Source organism: Manis javanica, chromosome 4 (assembly GCF_040802235.1).
Source record: "Manis javanica isolate MJ-LG chromosome 4, MJ_LKY, whole genome shotgun sequence".
Classification (NCBI taxonomy): domain Eukaryota; kingdom Metazoa; phylum Chordata; class Mammalia; order Pholidota; family Manidae; genus Manis; species Manis javanica.
The window spans coordinates 85,446,884-85,469,226 of NC_133159.1; the positions used below are offsets into that span (position 1 = coordinate 85,446,884).

At 44.5% G+C, this 22,343-nt stretch overlaps 2 protein-coding genes across 8 annotated transcripts in view; one reads left to right on the forward strand and one right to left on the reverse strand.

Moving 5' to 3' along the window:
• Positions 1–22,343, reverse strand: part of LOC108388365 (mitochondrial adenyl nucleotide antiporter SLC25A24-like) — a 109,827-nt gene that overhangs the window by 72,715 nt on the left and 14,769 nt on the right. The gene's annotated exons all lie outside the window — the stretch shown is intronic.
• On the forward strand, positions 68–6,169 carry LOC140848713 (uncharacterized). Its single transcript, XM_073232933.1, has 2 exons — positions 68–2,703; positions 2,896–6,169. Exon 2 carries the CDS (start codon positions 3,136–3,138, stop codon positions 4,534–4,536), a length of 1,401 nt encoding a protein of 466 aa, XP_073089034.1. The 5' UTR covers positions 68–2,703; positions 2,896–3,135; the 3' UTR covers positions 4,537–6,169.

Genomic DNA, 22,343 nt, shown 5'->3' on the forward strand with positions numbered 1-22,343 from the left:
AGTCGTGATTCTACAGCATCTTACTACGCTGATGGACAGCGACTGTAATGGGGTCTGGGGAGCAGACTTGATAATGGGGGTGGGAGCAGGGGAGAGGGGGAGTCTAGTAGCCACAGTGTGTTGCTCATGTAATTGTCCATTACTGACACCACACCACACCACACAGAGAGAGAGAGAGAGAGAGAGAGAGAGAGAGAGAGAGAGAGAGAGAGAGAGAGAGAGAGAGAAAGATTCTAAGTCCCCAGAGAGACAGTCAGTAGAAAATAGCCCTTCCGGCCACCATGGATTCTTTCTGTTTTGGTTTTGGCAGTGCCCAGTCATGGATTCAGTGGTACGGCGAGGCCCTTCTCATTTTTTCTCACCTCAACAACCAAACTGCCATGATAATATGCGTCTGGGCTTTTGAAATCAGTGGTTTTTATGATGTTCACGAATGTAAAGAAGTAATAACCAGATACAGAAGGAAGTTTGGACGCTCAAATAAACACGTCACTCCACAACACACTCTTTGCTCCCAACTGCTCCTGTCTAGAACTTGGGTGTTCCTTTCTACTTGTCCCTCCTCCTATCAGCGGTGATCACGCCGATGTCCCTCAAACATGGTGGTGAGCAAAGCACCAAGTTTCCTCTTCTGTCTACAACAGGCCTGTGGTACAGGTCCTCTCAGATCTCAGAGGAAAAGCAGTAGCAGCGGGAGAAAACCCAAAGACATAGAAATAAAAGACGGTACAGTACAATGAAAACTGACACAATGAAGGCAAGAGAAAAGAGACTTCTGAGACCCATACTTAATTCCTTCAGAGACATGAAAGAAGCCGCCCCCATACAACAAAACTACACCACTATGGAAAAAGCACAGGCAGAGAACAAGAAGAGATCTGGAACCCTACCCCACTGGGCCAGAGAGAGAAGTCATCACGGCAGCAGCAGCAGCATCTGGGGCCTGCCCCACACGCTGTGCGCTCATCGCTGTTAAAGGTAAGACTGTGGGGCTTGGCTCGCCGGGCCTCTCCCTAAGCACCTGGGGGTATACACGGCGGGGACTGAGGGGTCGTCGGTGGCACCTCGCCCGCGTTTATATTCCGCACGGTTTGGAACATAACACATGGTTGGCGAAGGAGCGGGCGGCACCAGGTACCACTGAACAGGCAGCTGAGCTCTGAAGCCGAGTCCAGCCATTCACTGTGTCACCGCTGCTCAACAGATCCCGTTACCTGAAGGGTGATGTGCACGAGCTTACACACTCAAATCTGATATGGGAGGTTCTTGCCAAGTACGGAGAAGGGAGAAGAGGGCACGCCTAAGTGAGAGTGCACGGGAAGTCTCCAAGAGGAGGTGACTAGAGAGCTGGGTCTTCAACAATCCATGTTCTTCTGCTAGGGTGAAATGTCTTAAAAACCAGAGGTAAGAGGTGGGAACCCCCAGAGGAAATAATTCAGAGACAAGAAGGCACGAGACAGGGTCTTTCCAAGGAGCAGGAAGCTTGGCTCATAGGGATGGACATGTAGTCAAAGTTAAGGCCAGGCCGTGAGTTGGGGATGGAGGATTTCACATTTTATTCCGTAACAGTGTCAGTGCTTCCACAGTAAAACAGTGAGCAGGCAGGGACTAGGTCCACCAGGAAAGACCTGAGAAACTAGAAGCAGGGTTACTGACACAGGACACGAGCTTCGCGGGTTATGACATAAAGGATGAACTGTCAGGATCGGGAATGGACAGGCTGACTGCTGAGAGGAGGCAAGGTTGCCCCGCAAGCTTCCAGCCTGGCTGACGGGCAAGAACGGCGACACCATCGAGACGAAGAGTCTAAAGGAGATGCATTTAAAAACAAAAAGTGTTTCCCAGTTTACTGTGTTGTGTTATTCACGTCTGAGACACAGGCCCCCAAAACTAGACCAGAGAGAAAATCTGGGTGGCCAGGCCCAGTCAGAATGCGGGATGTGGCTCTGCTGAGACCTGGTGGTCCCTGACCTACGCTTTCCGTGAGAAGCAAAGAAAGAACCTGCCCGCTAGCTAGGAAGGCAAGTCATGGGGTCTGCACCCTCCCCTCAGAAGTCAGCCACCTGGCTGGCCATGGCTGAGAAGGCATGCCTGGCTCCAGGTGTCCCAGAGAAGCTGGGAAGGCCCGGGAAAGGGCGGGCCGTGCCCTGGGCAGCCTCTGGGTGGCTCCGCGCCGGGCTGTGAGCAGGCCCTGGCCTCCGGGACCGCGGGGGCACGGCACTGGCCACCCGCCGCACCCTGGGTGCCGAGCCCATGCAGAGCCAGCACCCGGGTGGGCTGAGCTCTGACAGACGTGGGCACTGCAGCCCTCGACAGTCTGCATGATGGCCTCGTTGGTCCAAACACCTGCACGGCCCTCAGCGGGCAGTCCTGGGGGCTAGGGATTCGACTGGGGTTGGCCTGGGGGCCGCGCCGTGGCCTTGGCCCAGGGTCTTCTCTGGGCAGGGCCGGTGTGCTCAAGGCAGTGGGGACTTGGTGATGCGGGCCCTGGCTGACGTCACAGTGGCCCAGGCCGCTTTGTGATGCGTCCCCTGGTTGACATACGTATCAGGCTCACCCTAGCTGGGCAGCTCAGTGCGTGCTTGGCCTGAGAAGGAGTTAGCAGCAAAGGAGACCCTCTCCCTAGCTTCAGACCCTTTCCTCGGATCATTTGGCACACACCACAACCCATTTTTCCGTGTGGACAGTTTCCTCCTTCCTAAGGTTCGTTGCCCCACCCCGCCTGCCGCCTCCCCAGCCCCACCTTCTTCGCCCGCCGGTCCTTCCCGTCCCCGGGATGCCGCCCCCTCCCCTCCTGCCAGGGAGCACCCTGCACCTGCCCACTGCCCTGGTCACAGGCTGTTCCACCAGAATCCTGTGCCTTTAGCAGCTGTCTTTTCCCACTTCTCCCAGCAGAGTTCCCACTTCCCCGGGGAGCAGTCCTGGGCCTCTGGACCATCCTAGGCTCCCAGCAGACGGCTGGAGAGAGACCACCCAGACGAGCCCCTCCTCGGCAGGGCACACGGCCACCACTACCAGCCCGCCTCAAGGTGTCCTGCCTCTGCAAAACCGCCATCCAGAGTCAGCCACCAGACAAGGCCGTGGGCAGCACAAGCACCGGCCCGAAGGCGGCCTCTGACACTCAACGCGAAGCCAATGGACAGGATGCCACCGTCGCTGGCCGTCATCTTCCGGGCGCCCCCGGCCCCACACAGGGCCGTGGGCAGAACCACCACCGCCGGCCTCCTGTGCACCTCAGACGTCCACCGCGCAGGCAGTCGTCATCCGTTCTCCCCGGGCCCCACACGATGCCGTGGGAGGCACAGACGACGGCCTCGGCCCTACCCGGAAGTTGGACGAAGACCCGACAGGCACGCCACCGCCCTCGGGAAAGCCACCTACACCTGCCTGCCGGGCCCAGGCAAGGCCGTGGGCAGCACCACTGCCGGCCTCCCACGCACCTCGGATGCCCACCGCGTGGGAGGTCGTCGTCCTGCCTCTCCTGGCCCCACTCGATGCCGCGGGAGGCACAGACGACGGCCTCAGCCCTACCCAGAGGTTGGGCTGGGACCCGACAGGCACGCCACCGCCCTCAGGAAAGCCAGCTACAACTGCCCCCTGGCCCCAAACCTGGCCGTGGGCAGCACCACCGCCGGCCTCCCGCGCACCTCGGACACCGACCGCATGGGTGGTCATCGTCCTGCCTCCCCTGGCCCCACACGGTGCCGTGGGAGGCACAGGCGACGGCCTCGGCCCTACCCAGAGGTCGGGCTGGGACCCGATGGGCACGCCACCGCCCTCAGGAAAGACACCTACAACTGCCGGCCGGGCCCAGACAAGGCCGTGGGCAGCACCACTGCCGCCCCGAAGGCCGACGATGACGATCAAGAGGAGGTGATGGACACGACACCACCCTGGCTGGCCGTCATCCTCCGGTCCCCCGCAGCCCCACACGAGGCCGTGGGCAGCACCACCGCCAGCCTCCCGCGCAACTCGGACGCCCACCGCGCGGGCGGTCGTCGCACTGCCTCCCCTGGCCCCACTCGATGCCGTGGGAGGCACAGACGACGGCCTCGGCCCTACCCGGAAGTCGGGCTGGGACCCAACAGGCACGCCACCGCCCTCGGGAAAGCCACCTACAACTGCCCCCCAGGCCCAGACAAGGCCGTGGGCAGCATCACTGTCGGCCTCCCGCGCACCTCGGACACCGACCGTGCAGGCGGTCATCATCCTGTCTCCCCTGGCCCCACTCGATGCCGTGGGAGGCACAGACGACAGCCTCGGCCCTACCCGGAAGTCGGAAGAAAAGCCAAGGGGCACGCCACCGCCCTCAGGAAAGCCAGCTACAACTGCCCCCCGGCCCCAAACCTGGCCATGGGCAGCACCACCGCCAGCCTCCCGCGCACCTCGGACACCAACCGCATGGGCGGTCGTCGTCCTGCCTCCCCTGGCCCCACACGGTGCCATGGGAGGCACAGACGACGGCCTCGGCCCTACCCGGAAGTCAGACTAGGACCCGATGGGCTCACCACCGCCCTCAGGAAAGGCACATACTAGTCCCCCCGGGCCCCACACGAGGCCATGGGCGGCACCACCGTGGGCCTCCTGCTCACCTCAGATGCTCACCACGCTGGTGGTCATTGTCCGGTCTTCCCTGGCCCCATACGATGCCGTGGGAGGCACAGCCAACGGCCTCGGCCCTACCCCTAACTCGGACTCCGACCCGGTGGACGTGCCACAGCCCTCGTCAATGGCACCCACAGGTCTCCCCCGGCTCCAGGCAAGGCCTATGTCCATTTATAGGGGCTTCACATCCTCCTGTCCATGTAACGAAATCTTTCCCAGAATATGTGTGTATATTATATGTTCACACTAAACCCTGTTTTTGCTAGTACGCCTCTGCTCTGTTTACTCTTTTGACTCGGCGACAGAGGAAGAACACACATACGTGATAATGTTCTGAGCCACACTTAACTATGCAACATGTTCCATGCCCCAGTGACTGGGATGTGGAAGTAGCCGCGTTTTACGACTGTGCGTGCATGCTCACCGCGAGGTCTGCGTGCTGAGCGTTTAATGGATGGCAACCCAGGGGGAGGCAAGTCCGGGGGAAGGAGGCTGGGTTGGATTATGCGGCCCCTTCCCTCTCCTCTCCCACTGCTCTGAGCTCACCGGAGGTTGGGGAATCCCTGCTGTGACACAGGAAACCACTCTTATCATTTTGGTTTTTAAACATGTTTAATTCTGTATGTGTGTGTCTCGTGTAACTTAGACTTTGGCCGATCATCCTCATGCATTCCCACTTCCCCACGAGAGAACGCATTTGGCATCCAGGTCCTCGAGGCTGGAGGAACGACAGAAGGAAGTGCTTCTGCCTGCTGCATGATTATTGAAAATTTAAGCTTGCTTAGAATTTATCAAGTAGCTTAGTAATACCAGAAAAGGTCCTCTTTAATGACTGGCTGGACTGACTCTAACCTAAACTGCTAAAATGTCGAACCACGTTGAGTTACAACTGTGCCCGCTTCTCGCTGACCCTAGAGTCTGCAGGGTCTCCACCAGACTTAATGCACGCAGAATTCCTAACTTGTGGAGACCACATTCTAGTTGGAGGGGAGGAAAGAGACAATGAACACCTGTAAGTTTTCCGGTAGCTAGGCTGGTAACAAACACTACGAAGAATAAAAAGCAGGATATGGAGGACTGCGATTATAGCAGAGAAAAGCAGGGCTTTCAAAATAAACAGTGGACAGGGTAAGCCTCACCAGGGAGGTGGAACTTGAACAGTCTAGAAGGAGGTGACTGAACCAGGTATCTGAGGCAAAAGCATTCCATACAATGGGATAAATTACTGAAAAAGCCAAGAGGAAGGATACTTGTGATCTTCAGGGAGCAGTCAGTCAACAAATGCAGCTGGAATAGAGTCAGCAAGGAGGGAAAAGAGGACCAGGGACAGAGATATAGGTTGAAGTCCCTGCACCACCATTTACTAGTTTCATAATCACACGCTGTTGACTCGACGTGCAAATGTCTCAGTGAACCCAAGTGCTGTCTCTACGGCCTAGTTACCTTGCAAGTTTTTGGAAACATAAGTAGGGAAGTGACATATAAGCCATCTTGATAACTGTTCTGTACATAAGGATAGATGGGGAGACAAAAAGATGACGATAGATAGATAGATAGATAGATAGACAGACTGATAGATAGAAAGACAGATGATAGATTAGATAGGATAGATGATAGGTATAGATAGAATAGATAGATACATACATACATACATACATACATACATACATAGATATAGATAGATAGATAGATAGGCATGTTAGACAGCCATCTTGGGTTAACTGTTCTGTACATAAGGATAGGTGGGTAGACAAAAAGATGATGATAGGTAGATGACAGATAGATGACAGGTGATAGATGGTAGATTAGATAGATATAGATAGATTAGACAGATGATAGATATTCACAGATTAGATGAATAGATTGACAGACAATAGATAGATAAAATATATATAGATGACAGATAACAGACTAGATAGGATAAATGATATAGGTAGGTTAGATAGATTAGACAGATAGGTGATAGATATTGATAGATTAGATAGACGATAGATAGATGATATATATATATATATATATACACAGAGTTACGGACTGAATTTTTGGGCCGTCACCTCACCATCTCCCCCTTCTCCTAAACCCCTACCACACACACACACACACACACATACACACACACATCCATGTTTGAACTGAGGCAGGGTTGAAGTCCTAACCCCCACTGTCATGGTACGGGGAGGTGGGGCCTTTGGAGGTAATTGGGTTCAGAAGATATCATGATGGTGTAGGGTGTGGGTGGAGTGGCCATTACGCAATCAGTGCTATTAAGAGGAACAGGGGACAGAGCTTTCTCCCTCAACCCTGTGAGGACACAGCAGGGATGTGGCCATATGCAAGCCAGAAGAAGGGACCTCACCAGGAACTGAACCTGCCTTGGTCTTGGACTTCCGCTTCCAGAACGGCGAGAAATCAGTGTGTATGGATTAAGCCCCCACTCAGTGACAGGCTGTTTATCAACTTGAGTAGACTAACACGGATATGTAGGTAAACAGAGACGCACTTAGACGACAGATGGAGAGAGCCTACGCATAGATATTTGTGCTTACGTGTCTGCATAGGTATCTGTGCCCATCCACCTCTGCACTTTGAAGTCCTCTCCCTATGGGGGAAAGACCAGGAGCACAACTTATGTACATTTTTTTTAAAGTGTGGGCTGCAATTTCCGATAACTGGGGTCTCCGTGAAGTCTCAGCCGTGTGTGTGTGTATGCGTGCGAGCATGTGTACACCACTGCCCTTATTGGTCTACAATCACAGGAGAGATGCAAAAGTAACAAAGGAATGCAGGATACAGCAAACATCTTGCAAACTGTGACCAGAAAGAGCAAAATTTTCCACTAGCCTCTGGGGATATCTTTGCCAAGTGTTTCTATGCAATTTTAGAAAGATCTTGCTGGAAATGTTGCTGGGACCACTCTGAACCATCAAGTTAGTTAAATAAGCCAGGACAGGAGAGCAGCAAAGAGCACCCACGGAGTATCTCCTATGTATCAGGCCAAGGTGTACAAGGCTTTAATTCTACTACATCACTTCATCTCACTGTGGCTGACATGGGATGACCTTATGCACCACCTTCATCCATGAGTACAAAGTTCCTTCAGAATCACTTCCCTTAACAGAAAATAAATAAATGCAGGAACATAAACATTCCTAGAATTCCTGCCACCATCACCCCTCTTTATGCTAAGCACCCTCTTCACACCAACATGAAACATAGCTCTCAACGCTATTATTCCATTTCAGATAGACCTGACTCACATCTAAATGCCTAAATGCACTGAAACTCCACCTCCACCTTGACAGCAGAGGGGAGCAGTTTCCCCACAAGCTAGCTGGCCTGCCGCCTCAGGAAGCCCATGGGCCACTGGCCCACAACAGCCCCGCGTGTCACCAAAAGGTAGTTCCCTTAACCAGTGACTATACGCATGCTCTCGGAGATGGGCCACCAAGGTGACATCGGCACAATGGCACAAAGACCTACTACTTGGCATGCACCTGCCTCGGCCCCCCGCAGGCCAGCCAGGGTGCTCCCTGCGTGGGGCCTCGGATATGCCCCGTAGCTCACGCAGCCGCCCCAGCAGGACTGGCCCCGGGGCAGAGCAGCTGGAGGTCACCAACCTGCACAGGTTCAGGAGTCCAGCCCGCCAACCACACCACCCACACCCAGCAGACTCCGGCCACCTACCCAGGAGACGTTCCACCCAGGCCACTCCTCTCAAGACCCAAACACACAGCTAACTCACATAAACAAACACAAGGAATTGAGACTGAGAAGGACACAGAGGAATGAATGTGCACCTAGTGACAGCACATTGACAACAGTGAGAAAATAGATACATAGATGGATAGATTAGGCTGATATGCATACATATAGATGATAGATTAATTAGACAGATACAAAGATGGGAGTAGATAAATAGATGATAGATCATAGATAGATAGATGACAGATAGATAGACAGATAGATGGTGGATAAAGAGATAGATAGGTAGGTAGATAGGAAAGCATAATACTAAACAAAGCTATCCTTCACTCAAGACCACCTACTCCTTACAGGTGCTCCCTTACAGGAGACTCACTTGAGATCCAAGGAGAGAAACAAACTACAAGATGAAGAGAGGTGGGAAAAGGTAACCTAAAGAAGTGAAACTGAAAAAAGTATTATTTTGATGGGAGTAAAGATGGCGGCATGAGAGTTGAGGAAGAGACCTCCGAAAACCACATACATAATATGAAAATATAACTACACCAAATCCTGAAAGAACAATAGGAAAGAAAGCTTCAGCAAACTGTCTACACTTGGGGAGACCAGCAGACCTCAATAATAGGGATGTACCATAACCGTGATCCACGGGGACCCAAACCTTTCCCCCACCCAAGCTCACCAGACTGGGAAGGGGCTGGATACCTAGGACTGCTGAACACCCAGCCCTGGAGATCTGCTGTGGGAGGACAAACCTACCTTACATGGTGCTCTGGAGATCAGTGGGGTTGGAAAGCTAAGACAAGCGGAATACTTTGAGAGACTGAGATTCCAGCCACTTGTGGAACACAAAGATCCACATCCGGCTGCTCTGGGACAAAAGGAAAGCGGGCAGTCTGAGATAAGACTCCCTACTGGCGAGACAGCTGCTAAAGGGACAAGGATTGCACAGACCTTGCTGCTTGGGAGAAAGGAAAGGTGTAAAAAAGTGTCTGGGTGCACTCTGCCCAGCAGGTGGGGGAACTTTTAGGAGCTTCAGATGCTCTACCACCCCAGCTGGCTATGCAGCTCTGAGGCCCCCCACCATGATACACAGCCTGCTGCACCTTCCTGCCCACCGGCACCAGCTCACAATTCACTACTGAGGCAATCGTGTCTGGCTAGCAAGAGGGATGGCACACCCAGAGCAGCTACAAGCGCAAATCACAGAGGCCTCTCCCTGAGTGTAAATGGAACTTTTTCAAGAATAGATGATGTAGCCCACAAGAAGATCCTCAGTCAATTCAAAAAGATAGAAATTCTACCAGCCTCTCAGGTCAGGAAAGGTACGAAAAGTAGAAAGAAATTACACAAAGAAAACAAAAAAGCCCACAAACACATGTAGGCTTAATAACATGCTCCTAAATAATCAAAGGATCAATGACCAAGTAAAGACAGTGATCAAGCAATATATGGAGACAAATGACAACAATGATTCAACATTGCAAAATCTGTGGGACACAGCAAGACCATCCTAAGAGGGAAGTATATTGCAATACAGGCCTACCTCAGGAAAGAGGAACAATCCCATATAAACAGTCTAAACTCACAGTGAAACTGGAAAAAGAAGAACAAATGAGGGCCAAAGTCAGCAGAAGAAGGGACATAAGATTAGAACACAAATACATAAAATCGAGAAGGATAAAACAATAGAAAGAATCAATGAAAGCAGGAGCTGTTTCTTAAGAGAAAATCAACAAAATAGATAAGCCCCTAGCCAGACTTAACAAGAAAAAAAGGAGTCTACACACACAAGCAGAATCAGAAATGATAAAGGAAGAATCACTATTGATACCACAGAAATACAAATAATTATTAGAGAAATACTATGAAAAAATTATATGCTAACAAACTGGATAACCTAGAAGAAACGGACAACTTTCTAGAAAAATACAACCTTTCAAGACTGACTCAAGAAAAACAGAAAATCTGAACAGACCAATTACCGGCAACGAAACTCGATTGGCAATCAAAAAACTACCTAAAGAACAAAACCCCTGGATCAGATGCCTAAACTGCTGAATTTTATCAAACATTTAGAGAAGACCTAACACCCATCCTCCTTAGTTTTCCAAAAAGTATAAGAGGAGGGAATACTCCCAAACTCATTCTACGAAGCCAGCATCACTCTAATACCAAAACCAGGCAAAGACACCACAAAAAAAGAAAATTACACACCAATATTCCTGATGAACACAGATGCAAAAATACTCAACAAAATATTAGCAAATTGAATTCAAAAATATTATCAAAAAGATCATCCACCATGACCAAGTAGCATTTATTCCAGGGATTCAAGGATGGTACAATATTAGAAAATCCATCAACATCATCTGCCACATCAACAAAAAGAAGGACAAAAACTATATGATCATCTCCATGGATGCTGAAAAAGCATTTGACAAAATTCAACATTCCTTCATGATACAAACTCTCAACAAAATGGATATAGATGGCAAGTACCTCAACATAATAAAGGTCATATATTACAAACCCAGAGCCAACATCATACCGAACAGCAAGAAGCTGAAAGCCTTTCCTTTTAAGAACAGGAACAAGACAAGGATTCCCACTCTTTCCGCTTTTATTCAACATAGGTATGGAGGTCCTCGCCACAGCAATCAGACAACACAAAGAAATAAAAGGCATCCAGATTGGTAAGGAAGAAGTTAAACTCTCACTGTTTGCAGATGACATGATATTGTACATAAAAAACTCTAAACAATCCACTCCAAAACTGCTGGATCTAATATCTGAATTCAGCAAAGTTGCAAGATACAAAACTAATACACAGAAATCTCTTACATTCCTATACACTAATGATAAATGAGCATAAATAGAAATCAGGAAAACAATTACATTCACATTTACATCAAAAAAGAAAAAATACCTAGGAATAAACCTAACCAAGAAGTGAAAGACATATACTCTGAAAACTACAAGACACCCATGAGAGAAATTAAAGATGCCAGTAAATGGAAACACATCCTGTGCTCACAGATAGGAAGAAAAATACTGTCAAAATGGCCATCTTGCCTAAAGCAATCTACAGATTCAATGCAATCCCTATCAAAATACCAACAGCATTCTTCAATGAACTACAACAAATAGTTCTAAAATTTGTATGGAATCATAGAAGATCACGAATAGCCAAAGCAATCCTGAGAACAAAGAATAAAGTGGGGGGGTCATGCTCTCCAACTTCAAGCTCTACTACAAAGCCACAGTAATCAAGACAATTTGGTAAAAGCACAAGAACAGACCCATAGACCAATGGAACAGACTAGAGAACCCAGAAATTGACCAAGCATATATGGTCAATTTATATACAATAAAGGAGCCATGGATACACAATGGGGGAATTACGGCCTCTTCAACAACTAGTGTTGGCAAAACTGGACAGTTACATGCAAGAGAATGAACCTAGACTGCTGTCTAACCCCATACACAAAAGCAAACTCAAAATGGACTGAAGACCTGAATGTAAGTCATGAAAGAAAAAAACACAGGCAAAATTCTCTTGAGTATAAACATTAGCAACTTTTTCCTGAACGCATCTCCTCAGGCAAGGGAAACAAAATAAAAAATGAACAAATGGGACTACATCATGTTAAAAAGCTTCTGTACAGCAAAGGACACCATCAGCAGAACAAAAACGCATCCTACAGTATGGGAGAATATATTTGTAAATGACATGTCCGACTAGGGGTTAACATTCAAAATACATAACTCACACTCCTCAACACCCAAAAAGCAAATAACTCTTTTAAAAAATACACGGAGGATATGAACAGACACTTCTCCAAAGAAGAAATTCAGATGGCCAACAGACACATGAAAAGATGCTCCACATTGCTAATTATCAGGGAGATACAAATTAAAACCACAATAAAATATCACCTCATATCAGTTAGGATGGCCAACATCAAAAGATTAGGAACAACAAATGCTGGCGAGGATGGGGAGAAAGAGGAACCATCCTACACTGCTGGTGGGAATGTAAATTAGTTCAACCATTGTGAAAAGTATTATGGAGGTTCCTCAAAAAACTCAAAATAGAAATACCATGTAACCTGGGAATTCCACTGCTAGGAATTTACCCAAAGAAAACAAATTCTCAGATTCAAAAAGACATATGCAACTCCCCCCCCATGTTTATTTCAGCACTATTTACAATAGCCAAGAAACGGAAGCAACCTAAGTGTCCATCAGTAGATGAATGGATAAGGAAGAGGTGGTAAATATACACAATAGAATACTATTCAACCATAAGAAAGAAGCAAATCCTACCATTTGCAACAACATGGATGAAGCTAGAGGGTATTATGCTCAGTGAAATAAGCAGGATGGAGAAAGACAAGTACCAAATGATTTCACTCATCTGTGCAGCGTTAACAACCAAGCAAATATTGAGGGAACGTAACAGCAGCAGACTCAGAGAACCCAAGACTGGACTAACGGTTACCAAATGGAAAGGGACTGGCGAGGATGGGTGGGAAAGGAAGAAGAAGGGAGAAGGGGAATAAGGAGCATTACAATTAGCACCCACAATGTAGTCGGGGGAACGGGGAAGAGAGTATAGCACAGAGAAGTAGTGACTCTATAGCATCTTAGTACACTGATGGACAGTGATTGTAATGGGGTATGTGGTGGGGATATGATAATGGGGGGAATTTATTAAGCACAATGTTGCTCATGTGATTGTATATTAATGATACCAAAATAAAATAAATAAATAAATATTTGATAAAAGAATAAATGGAAGAAAAAAAAGACAGAGAACACTTGCTGTACAAGAGATTCTGGTATCGCAGAGCTTCACTGGAGAATTCTACCAAACTCTTAAAGAATTAATGTCAATCTTTCTCAAATCTTCCAAAAAACTGAAGAGTACAGAACACTTCCAAGCTCACTCTATGAGGCCACCATTACCCTGATATCAATCCAGATAAGGATACCATGAAAAAACACAACTGCAGACCAGTATTCTTATTGAAAATAGATGTAAAATTCTTACTATGCTGATGCACAGTGCCTGTAATGGGGTATGTGTTGTGGACTTGATAATAAGGGGAATGTAGTAACTACACTGTTGCTCATGTGAAACATTTGTAAGATTATATATCAATGATACCTTAAGTAAAAATAAAAAATAAAATGGATGAGCATTTTCTAAAAATATTAGTAAACCAAATTCAAGGTCACATTAAAAACCAAATTCAAGGTATCAATGATACCTTAAGTAAAAATAAAAAATAAAATGGACGAGCATTTTCTAAAAATATTAGTAAACCAAATTCAAGGTCACATTCCCTCATGATCAGCTGACACTTATCCCAAGGAGGCAAGGATGGTTCAATGTGCAAATCATGAGATTAGAAGTAAATGAAAAAAATCATATCATCTCAGTTGAGTCAGAATAAGCATGCTACAAAATACAATATACTTTTAGTGTAAAAACCCCCAAGAAACAGAGCATCAGCATGATAATGTCCATATACAACAAACCTATAGTTAACATTATACTCAGCATTGAAACATTGAAAGCTTCCCCTCTAAGGCCAAGAAGACAAGGACTCTTGAGCCTGCACATGATGTTGGAGAACTCTGGACTCTAATCCAACTGAGGTCATGAAAATGACAGAAGGTCTGTGGACCACAATGCAGACATATTTTTCTCATAGTTGATACACTTGCTGATATTTAAAGCTGGTCTGCAGGTAAGAATTATCAACAATTTTGATTTCCTAATATGGGTCATGTAATATTTCTGTGGTAAATTGTGCCTGTAATTGGAAAAATACAGTGGACAATTTTCTATGATGGAGCAAATGCAGTGGTGCACTGACCACTGGAAAATCTGAATCAAAGAGTAATAAGGATATTGCAGGTTTCTGTAAGTCTGAAATTATCTGAAAACACTCTTCTAAATGACTGTGTTCATACTAAGCCATTAAGCCGATCTGACAGCAAAATGTTACAGATGAAGAGCTTGATTCACCCCAGATGAACCAAGTTGTAAAGCTAAAGCTATTCAACCTTTTAAGAAACTGAACATTGAGAAGGCAGTACATGAGTATTGTATTAATGTTACTGTACCTCCAGTGTGATGGATAATTTGTGGAGCCTGGGGAAACACTGAGAACTTTAAATCCCTTTTTCCATCATGATGCCTTTCCTCATCTGGCTACTATGAAAACTCTCTAACCCTTGCCACAGGAAACAGGACAGGGACAAGGGCATTCCCTCTTACCGCCCCTCCTCCCATTAAGGCCCATGGTGCCCCAGAACCACTGCACCCTGTCCTCTCCACGAAGCCAACACAGGACGGAAGCTGGGGTCGTCTCAGCTGTCATTTTGCTTCTTGCGTGGTGCTGCTCTGAGTCTGTTCCTGCAGGTACGACCCAGCAACATGAAGAGAGGGGACTGGAGAGAGAGAGAATCACCACTCTGGCTCTGTTGAGGTGGGATTCTCTTAGGACAAATTACCGGGTAAGCAGCAGGAAGGAGTGATGTGACCTTGCAGGGAATTTATGGTACAGAGGTATATGGGCTATGTGATGAAGACTACCTATCCCCTTTGTGAGGCCGTAGGGGACTACATGTAATTGGTCCACTTTGACACAGGTTAACATGACTCAAAAGTTAATATATGGAATATCAACGGAGAATATACACTATGCTGAATCCAAATCTGGATACAAAATCATTATAAAATGGTATGCAAATTAGCACTGTGGAATGATATTTTGAGTGACTGGAAATAAATTTTAGGTGTCTCCTGACAATTTTAAGACTCTCCTGAAAATTGACAATTTAATCATGCAGCATGATTATTAGTTCACTTGTTTTTAAAAAAACAATGAGGATATAAATTTGTATGTTGTATGAATGTAAAACTTTAATGACGCACATGGATATACTTTATGAATTTGAAAATTAAGAACAGTAAATTGAAAATATTTCTGGCTTTAGTACAAATATGTAAACTTAAAATATTACATTGTGAGATATAATACATACACTCTTTAAATATTTAAGAGAATTTCAATTATTCCAATGTCATAGGAAATTAACCATTATGAGAACTAATAGAAGGATTGGTAAAAAGCATCTGAATTCCATGGTCAGACACTGTCCACAATTCAAGCAGACAATCCCCTGAATGTATACCTACTTCCCCTCTGTGTGAGTCTGTCAGGCTTCCTCCATGAAAACAATTCAGAAAAAGTAAAACCTACAGCATGCTATAGGTTTTATAGACATGGACACCCTTGTAAAATAAAGATTCTATATAATAGTTATGAGAAACTAAAACAAAACCCATATTAATAGTCCAGAAAATTTTAGATTCCTTAACTAATTAACAAAACTTTCTCAGGAGTTGTAACACATAAAATACACAGTGCTAAACTCAGAAGCACGCTGGGCACAGATAAGACTCTCAAATTTAATGCAACTGATCATGATGAGATGATCATATGAACCATATGCAAATGGTTAAAAAACAGCTCTAGTGAAAAACCAGGACAATATGTAATTTCTCATGCTTATTAGAATGCCTGTTACCTAGCTTACCAATAAAGAATATTAGGTAGAAAGTATATTAGAGGAATGTAAAGATAAAGTAAGGTTTATGTACATTTTTTTCTGAAGCTCAAAACAGACCAAAAAAGTAAAGGAATAAGCATGCTCAAGAGAAACTTGAATTTTCCAATTATTACAAGAAGGAAGCACATAAAAAAGGAAGGAGATTAGAAACATCTCACTGTCATCTCAGAAACCAAGATACACAAAATTAAAGTACCTTCAGACTTTCTTCTTGGAATCTGAGAAAATCTGTTTTCCATAAATGCATCTCATTTAGAAAAAGTAGCCAATGTTTTGGCTCTTAAGCGTTACGGTGATTTCAGTCCTAAAGATGTTTTGTAACTGCACAGGCATTCCCCATCTGATAAAGGCCCTCAGACATCTCATTGATACAGAAGACTGGGTCCATCAATTATGACCCACAGTATGGGAATCAGAATGTGTAGATTGATTAAAGAAAATGGGAGTTTGCAAACCAAGGTAAAGCAAAATAAAATGGCCCAGGACTCTGATTCCCTCCTCAAGACCACAGACAGACTCTTGACTCATGTATGTATCCTTGACTTGTTTTGCAGGAATTTAGGCCCCACCAGAAGCGCCACCTCCTGACAATGAGCACATGGACTCCAGCCACTGTGGAGTCAGAAAGCTGACAGCTAACACTCCTGAAACAGTCCCCTGTCACCTCACCACAAACCCGTCAGAACAATGCCACAAGCGCATCACACATTCTGCAACCCTTTCCCATAACCTTTAAAAGCCCTTGCTTGTAATATAAGCCAATGGTGAGTGCAGGACTTTAAGCTTTAGCTATCCATTCTCCTTGCTTGGGGAACGCCCGCCTTCTTTCACCACATCCCAATGTCAGGGTTTGGTTTCATTGCTCATGTCAGTGTTTGGCTTTGCGGTATGTTGGCTCAGTGGAAACAGGTTAGTTTCATTTGGTAACAACTTCACCTTAGATGGTTTTAAGCAGCATGCAGTAGGTGGTATGAAGAGAAAAGACATCATCCTATTTTGATCTTCTAAACCTGATTCCTGAAATTTGCTCACTCTAATCGTGTATCAAAACAGATAGATGTTCCCTTGATTCATTTATGTATCTTTTAACAAATACATTCACAGATGTCTGGCAAAGAACATATTAGTGGATGAAGATAATTTTTAAAAATTTTGTTCAGCACTAATTCAGGAGAAATCATCAAGCATGATGATAATCACGTTTGAAATGACAACCTATGGGGATATTAACATACTGATGTTAGCTTTTTGAAAGCTAGGAACATAAAAGCATACTAAATTCTGGTTTGGCATCAATAAAATAGTAGAACTCAAAATATTCTGAGTTTTAATGTACTTCAACTTCCACTTTTCAGTGGATCTCAATTACTTTAATGTTGGAAAAGTAATACAGGTGAGTGAAAGGACTTAATTAGGGTGTGACTTTTTTCTCTTTGCCTCAGGTTGCAGGGAAGACTGGCTGGTCCCATTTGCTCTCCTACCTTGTGTGTTTATGAAGCTCATTCTTTGGCTTCGTGAACAAGAACCCCGGCATCAGAGTGACCCAAAACAAGTCTCCTAACCACAAAAGCACTGGCATCTTCTCTGCCCTGATAGAAACCACTGAAGAAACAGAATATGACAGCCCTTGATTGAGACTTCATGGTAATTGCCCAAAGCAGCAATTTCATCCTAATGGATCCAGAAGATGACTGAGAAATGAGATTTTGCCTTGCTATTAAAAAATCATCAAACTACCAAATTTCTAGAAAAAAGTAACACAACACATCTTATTAGTTGCCCTGTTTGTTATCTGTGCTCCAACAACAAGGATCCTCCTGGCTGCAAGTGGATAACAGACTTGTCAAGCATGTTACTCCAATTTCAGGAGGCAAGCAACTTACATATTAGATAGTTATAAAACTGCACTAGATTAAGTGAACAAATTGTATTCCCATTCTACAGTATTATCCTGATCTGTAAACCTGTCTTCATTAACCTGAATATTTTCAAACACCTAAAACTCAACTAGTTCTAATCATTTGCTTTACCAGTCAAAACCAAATGTGTGCTTGACACCCTCCATTTAAAAAACCCAGCTGCCCGGAATTACAGAACCCAAAAATGGACTAACAGGTACCAAAGGGAAAGGAACGGGGGAGGATGGGTGGGCAGGGAGGGATAAGGGGGGGGGGGAAGAAGAAGGGGGGTATTAAGATTAGCATGCATGGGGGGGAGGGAGAAAGGGGAGGGTGGGCTGTACAACACAGAGAGGACAAGTAGTGATTCTACATTTTGCTAAGCTGATGGACAGTAACCGTAATGTGGTTGTTAGGGGGAACCTGATATAGGGGAGAGCATAGTAAACAGTATTCTTCATGTAAGTGTAGATTAAAGATTAAAAAAAAAAAAAAGAAAGAAAGAAAGAAAGAAAAGGGGGATTACTCCTTGATAGGATAAAACTATTGGTAAATCAAAGATCAATGCATGCTTTAAATATCCTTAATGTTGATCACTTAAAGGGTGTCAGATGATCAGCTATGGAGGTACTCTTTTCTGGTAATATTCCTTTCTCTTAATTAAAAAAAAAAAAAAGCAGTTCCTGTGTGCTGACCTCCAATGAGTTCTGCACAGTGGTATGGAGGGCATGTCAAAGTGTGGGCAAAGGGTCTGTTTGTTTCTATGCAGAAGATCAAGGCCTAGCTTGGATACCCAGAAAATGAACTAAGATATGATATGAGGAGGAGCTTCCGGCATCAGCACTCTCTGGAGGACTTGTGCCAGGGGGGTGATCATCAAAAAGCCTCCACAGGGATCTGGGCGATGCTGCAGTTGTGGCTGCATCCACCCCACTGTTTCCTGGACTTGCCATTGGAATGAGGAGGGAGATGTCTAGGCTGGCATATGCATACAGTGAGACAACGAATTTGACCGGATCTGTACTGTTGGAACTCAACCAGGAGTTGGGAGGGGTGCAAGTTGTAGCACTCCAAAATCTTATGACTATAGACTATCTACGGTTAAAAGAACATATGGGATGTGAACAGATCCCAGAAATGGGCTGCTTTAATTTGTCTGATTTCTCTCAGACTGGTCAAGTACAGTTGGACAATATCCATCATATCATAGACAAATTTTCACAAATGCCTAGGGTGCCTAAATGGTTTTCTTGGCTTCACTGGAGATGGATGGTAATTACAGATTTGCTTTGTTTATGTCACCGTATTGCTATTATGTTAATATGTGAGCGCAAATTAGTTGGTAGTTTAAAACCTATACATGCTTAAGGTACTCTACAAGAAGATATGTCAAAGAAACAATCAATCCTCCCATGTTTTCTTCCATATGCTACCACTATAGCTTTTCTTCTTCCTTCCTAATTACAACCCTTAAATAGAATTCATGCCTCATATCGAATTTACCGAGTATCATAATTCCTCCAGGTGGTAAAGATACCTCGAGACAAGTGCTGGGCATAGAAGCCACAGGGCATAAATCTGCAAAGAAGTAAAAAGCTAACCTTTTCAAACAATATGGTTTCTCTCTCACTTACCAACTTTACATTTCCCTGTATGGCCCCGGAAGATGACTGGTTAGCCAGAGACGGGTAAGATTCCTCAGGGGAGGAACAACCTAAGACAGGCACAGTCGCAGGGGGGCCATCAGGTGAGAAATTGGGGATCAACAGAGGTGAGGCTCAGAACCTCACCCCCCCTGTTTTGAGAGAAATCTTCTGCATCCATGGATGTTTTGCTGCCCTTGTCTAGCTTGGATTAATACTTAGTCCATAGGCACACACCTGATCATCTACATTTGCCCTCTTACAGCACTAAACTATGTTTTCTACCTTTATCTTGCATTTACCTACCACTTCAGCATTTTATTAAAAATAAAAATAATAATAATAATAAAGGGAGAAATGTGGGATCAACATATAAATCAAGTATAAAAATCAAATGAATATTCATATTTGACCTGATTGTTTATAGTTCATAATGCGTGATCAAAACCGAAAGTTTCTGTGATGAATGCCCTTGTACTGTTCACCATGTAAGAATTTATTCACTATGTAAGAATTCGTTCACCATGTAAGAACTTGTTCATTATGCTTCAGAAGATTGGAGACTGACGAGAATTAGGCTTGAGATGGATTAATGATTGTACATTGAGCACTGACCCCCCTATACAGAATTTTATTGTTGTTAACAACCATTTGATCAATAAATATGAGAGATGCCCTCTCAAAAAAAAAAAAAAAAAACCCAGCTGCCTTGATGTTGATGTCTAGAAGAAACACCTATCAGAGGTTTCCACAGGTCATTCACCCTTCTATTGGACAGGTGTGTTTGGACGAAACTTCTGATTTAAATGTTAAGCCTCACTATAAATTGCACCTCTTTTCTCCTGATAAATAAAATATAAATACACACAATAAATGAAATAGAACAGAGAGTTCACAAATGGACCCAACAATTACAGAAACTTGAACCTGGCCAAAGAAATGAAAGCACTTCCATACAGAAAACAGGGCCTTTAGACTTTATTCTTCCATTTTCTTATTTAGCGTTCACCACCATCAACAAATGGAGACAAGGCAAAAGGATGGCCATGCGTAAATGAACACAGACAACTCAAGTCAGAAATGAGAGAGAAGTTACAACTGACACAACAGAAACACAAAGGACTGCAAGAGGTTGTTATAAAAAATATCACGCCATCAAATTGGGAAATATAGGAGAAAGGGTAAGCTCCCCAGAAATGCACAATATTCCAAAACTGAACAAGAAGAAATAGAAAATCTCCACTGACAGGCTGACAGTAATGAACTGCACTGATAATCAAAAAAAAGAAACACTCCTTACAAAGTCAAGGACCAGACGTTTCAAAATTACTTCCACCAAACATTTAAAGTACAGTTAATATTTACCTTTCTCAAACTACTTCTAAACCTTGAAAACGAAGGAAAACTTGATGCCATTTTATTAGGTCAGCATCACCCCAGTACCAAATCCAACAAAAAGAGTACAAAAAAGGAACACTAGACACCACCATCCTTGGTGACCACATTTGTGAAAATCCTCAAAAAAACTAGTAGCAAACTGAATTAAAAAATACAAGACTCATTAACCAAGAACAAGTAGGATTTATTCCAGGGATGCAAAGATGGTGAAGTATCTGCAAATCAATGTGACACACGCCATCAACAAAAGGAAGGATAAAAACTATCATCATCACAATAGATACTAAAAAGGATCACAAAACGCAACATGCTTTTATGCTAAAAATTCAACAAAGTGTGTATAGAGGAAACATACATCAACATAACAAAGGCCATATATGACAAACTCACAGCTGCCATCACACTGAATGGCAAAAAGCTGAAAGCTTTTCCTCTAAGATCAGGAACAAGACAAGAATGCCCACTGTCACCACTTTTATTAAACATAGTCCTGAAAGACCTAGCTACGGCAACCAGACAAGAAAAAGGCATCCAAGTTGGTAAGGAAGAAGTGAAATTTCACCTATTTGTAGGTGACATGATACTGTATAGAGAAAACCTTAAAAACTGCATCAAAAAACTAGTAGAATCAATGAAGTCAGTGAATGTCACAGCAAACAAAACCAATGCACAAAAATCTGTCGCACTTACACATACAAATGAACTAACAGAAAGAGATTTAAGAAAGAATCTCGTTTATGAATGCCTCAAAGAGAATAAAATCACTGGGAATAAAATTCAACCAAGGCAGATAAAGACCTGTACTCTCAAAACTCTAAGACACTGATGAGAGAAACTGAGGAAGACACAAATAAATGGAAAGCTAACCCATGCTCCTGGATAGGATGAATGAATATTGTTAAAATGGCCATATTATCCAAAGCAACCTACAGATTCAATGCAATCCCTACCAAAAAACCAATGGCATTTTTCACTCAACTAGAGCAAAGAATCCTAAAATTTATATGTAACCTCAAAAGACCCTGAAGAGCCAAAGAAATCTTGACAATGAAGAACAATGCTAGGGGTAAAGAGCTATACTACAAAGCTGCAGTGAATTAAACAGTATGGTACTGACACAAGAACAAATATATGAATCAATGGAACCGAACAGATAACTAAGAAATAAACCCACACGTATATGGTCAATTAAAATATGAGAAAAGAGGCAAAAATATACAATGGGGAGAAGACAGTCTCTTCAATAAATGGTGCTGGCAAAACCAGACAGCTACATGCAGGAGAATGATATTGAATCACTGTCTAACATCATGCACAAAACTTAATTCAAAATGGATTAAATACCTAAAGGCATGAAAGCACAAAACTTTTAAAAGAAAAGAAGAACATGAATCTCCTGAAAATCAGCAAGAGTGAATTTTTTTCTGGACATATCTCCCCAGGCAAG

What these genes read in the sequence shown, in the direction of transcription:
- LOC140848713 (XM_073232933.1), top strand. Translation starts at nt 3,136, where the DNA reads ATGGACAGGATGCCACCGTCGCTGGCCGTCATCTTCCGGGCGCCCCCG.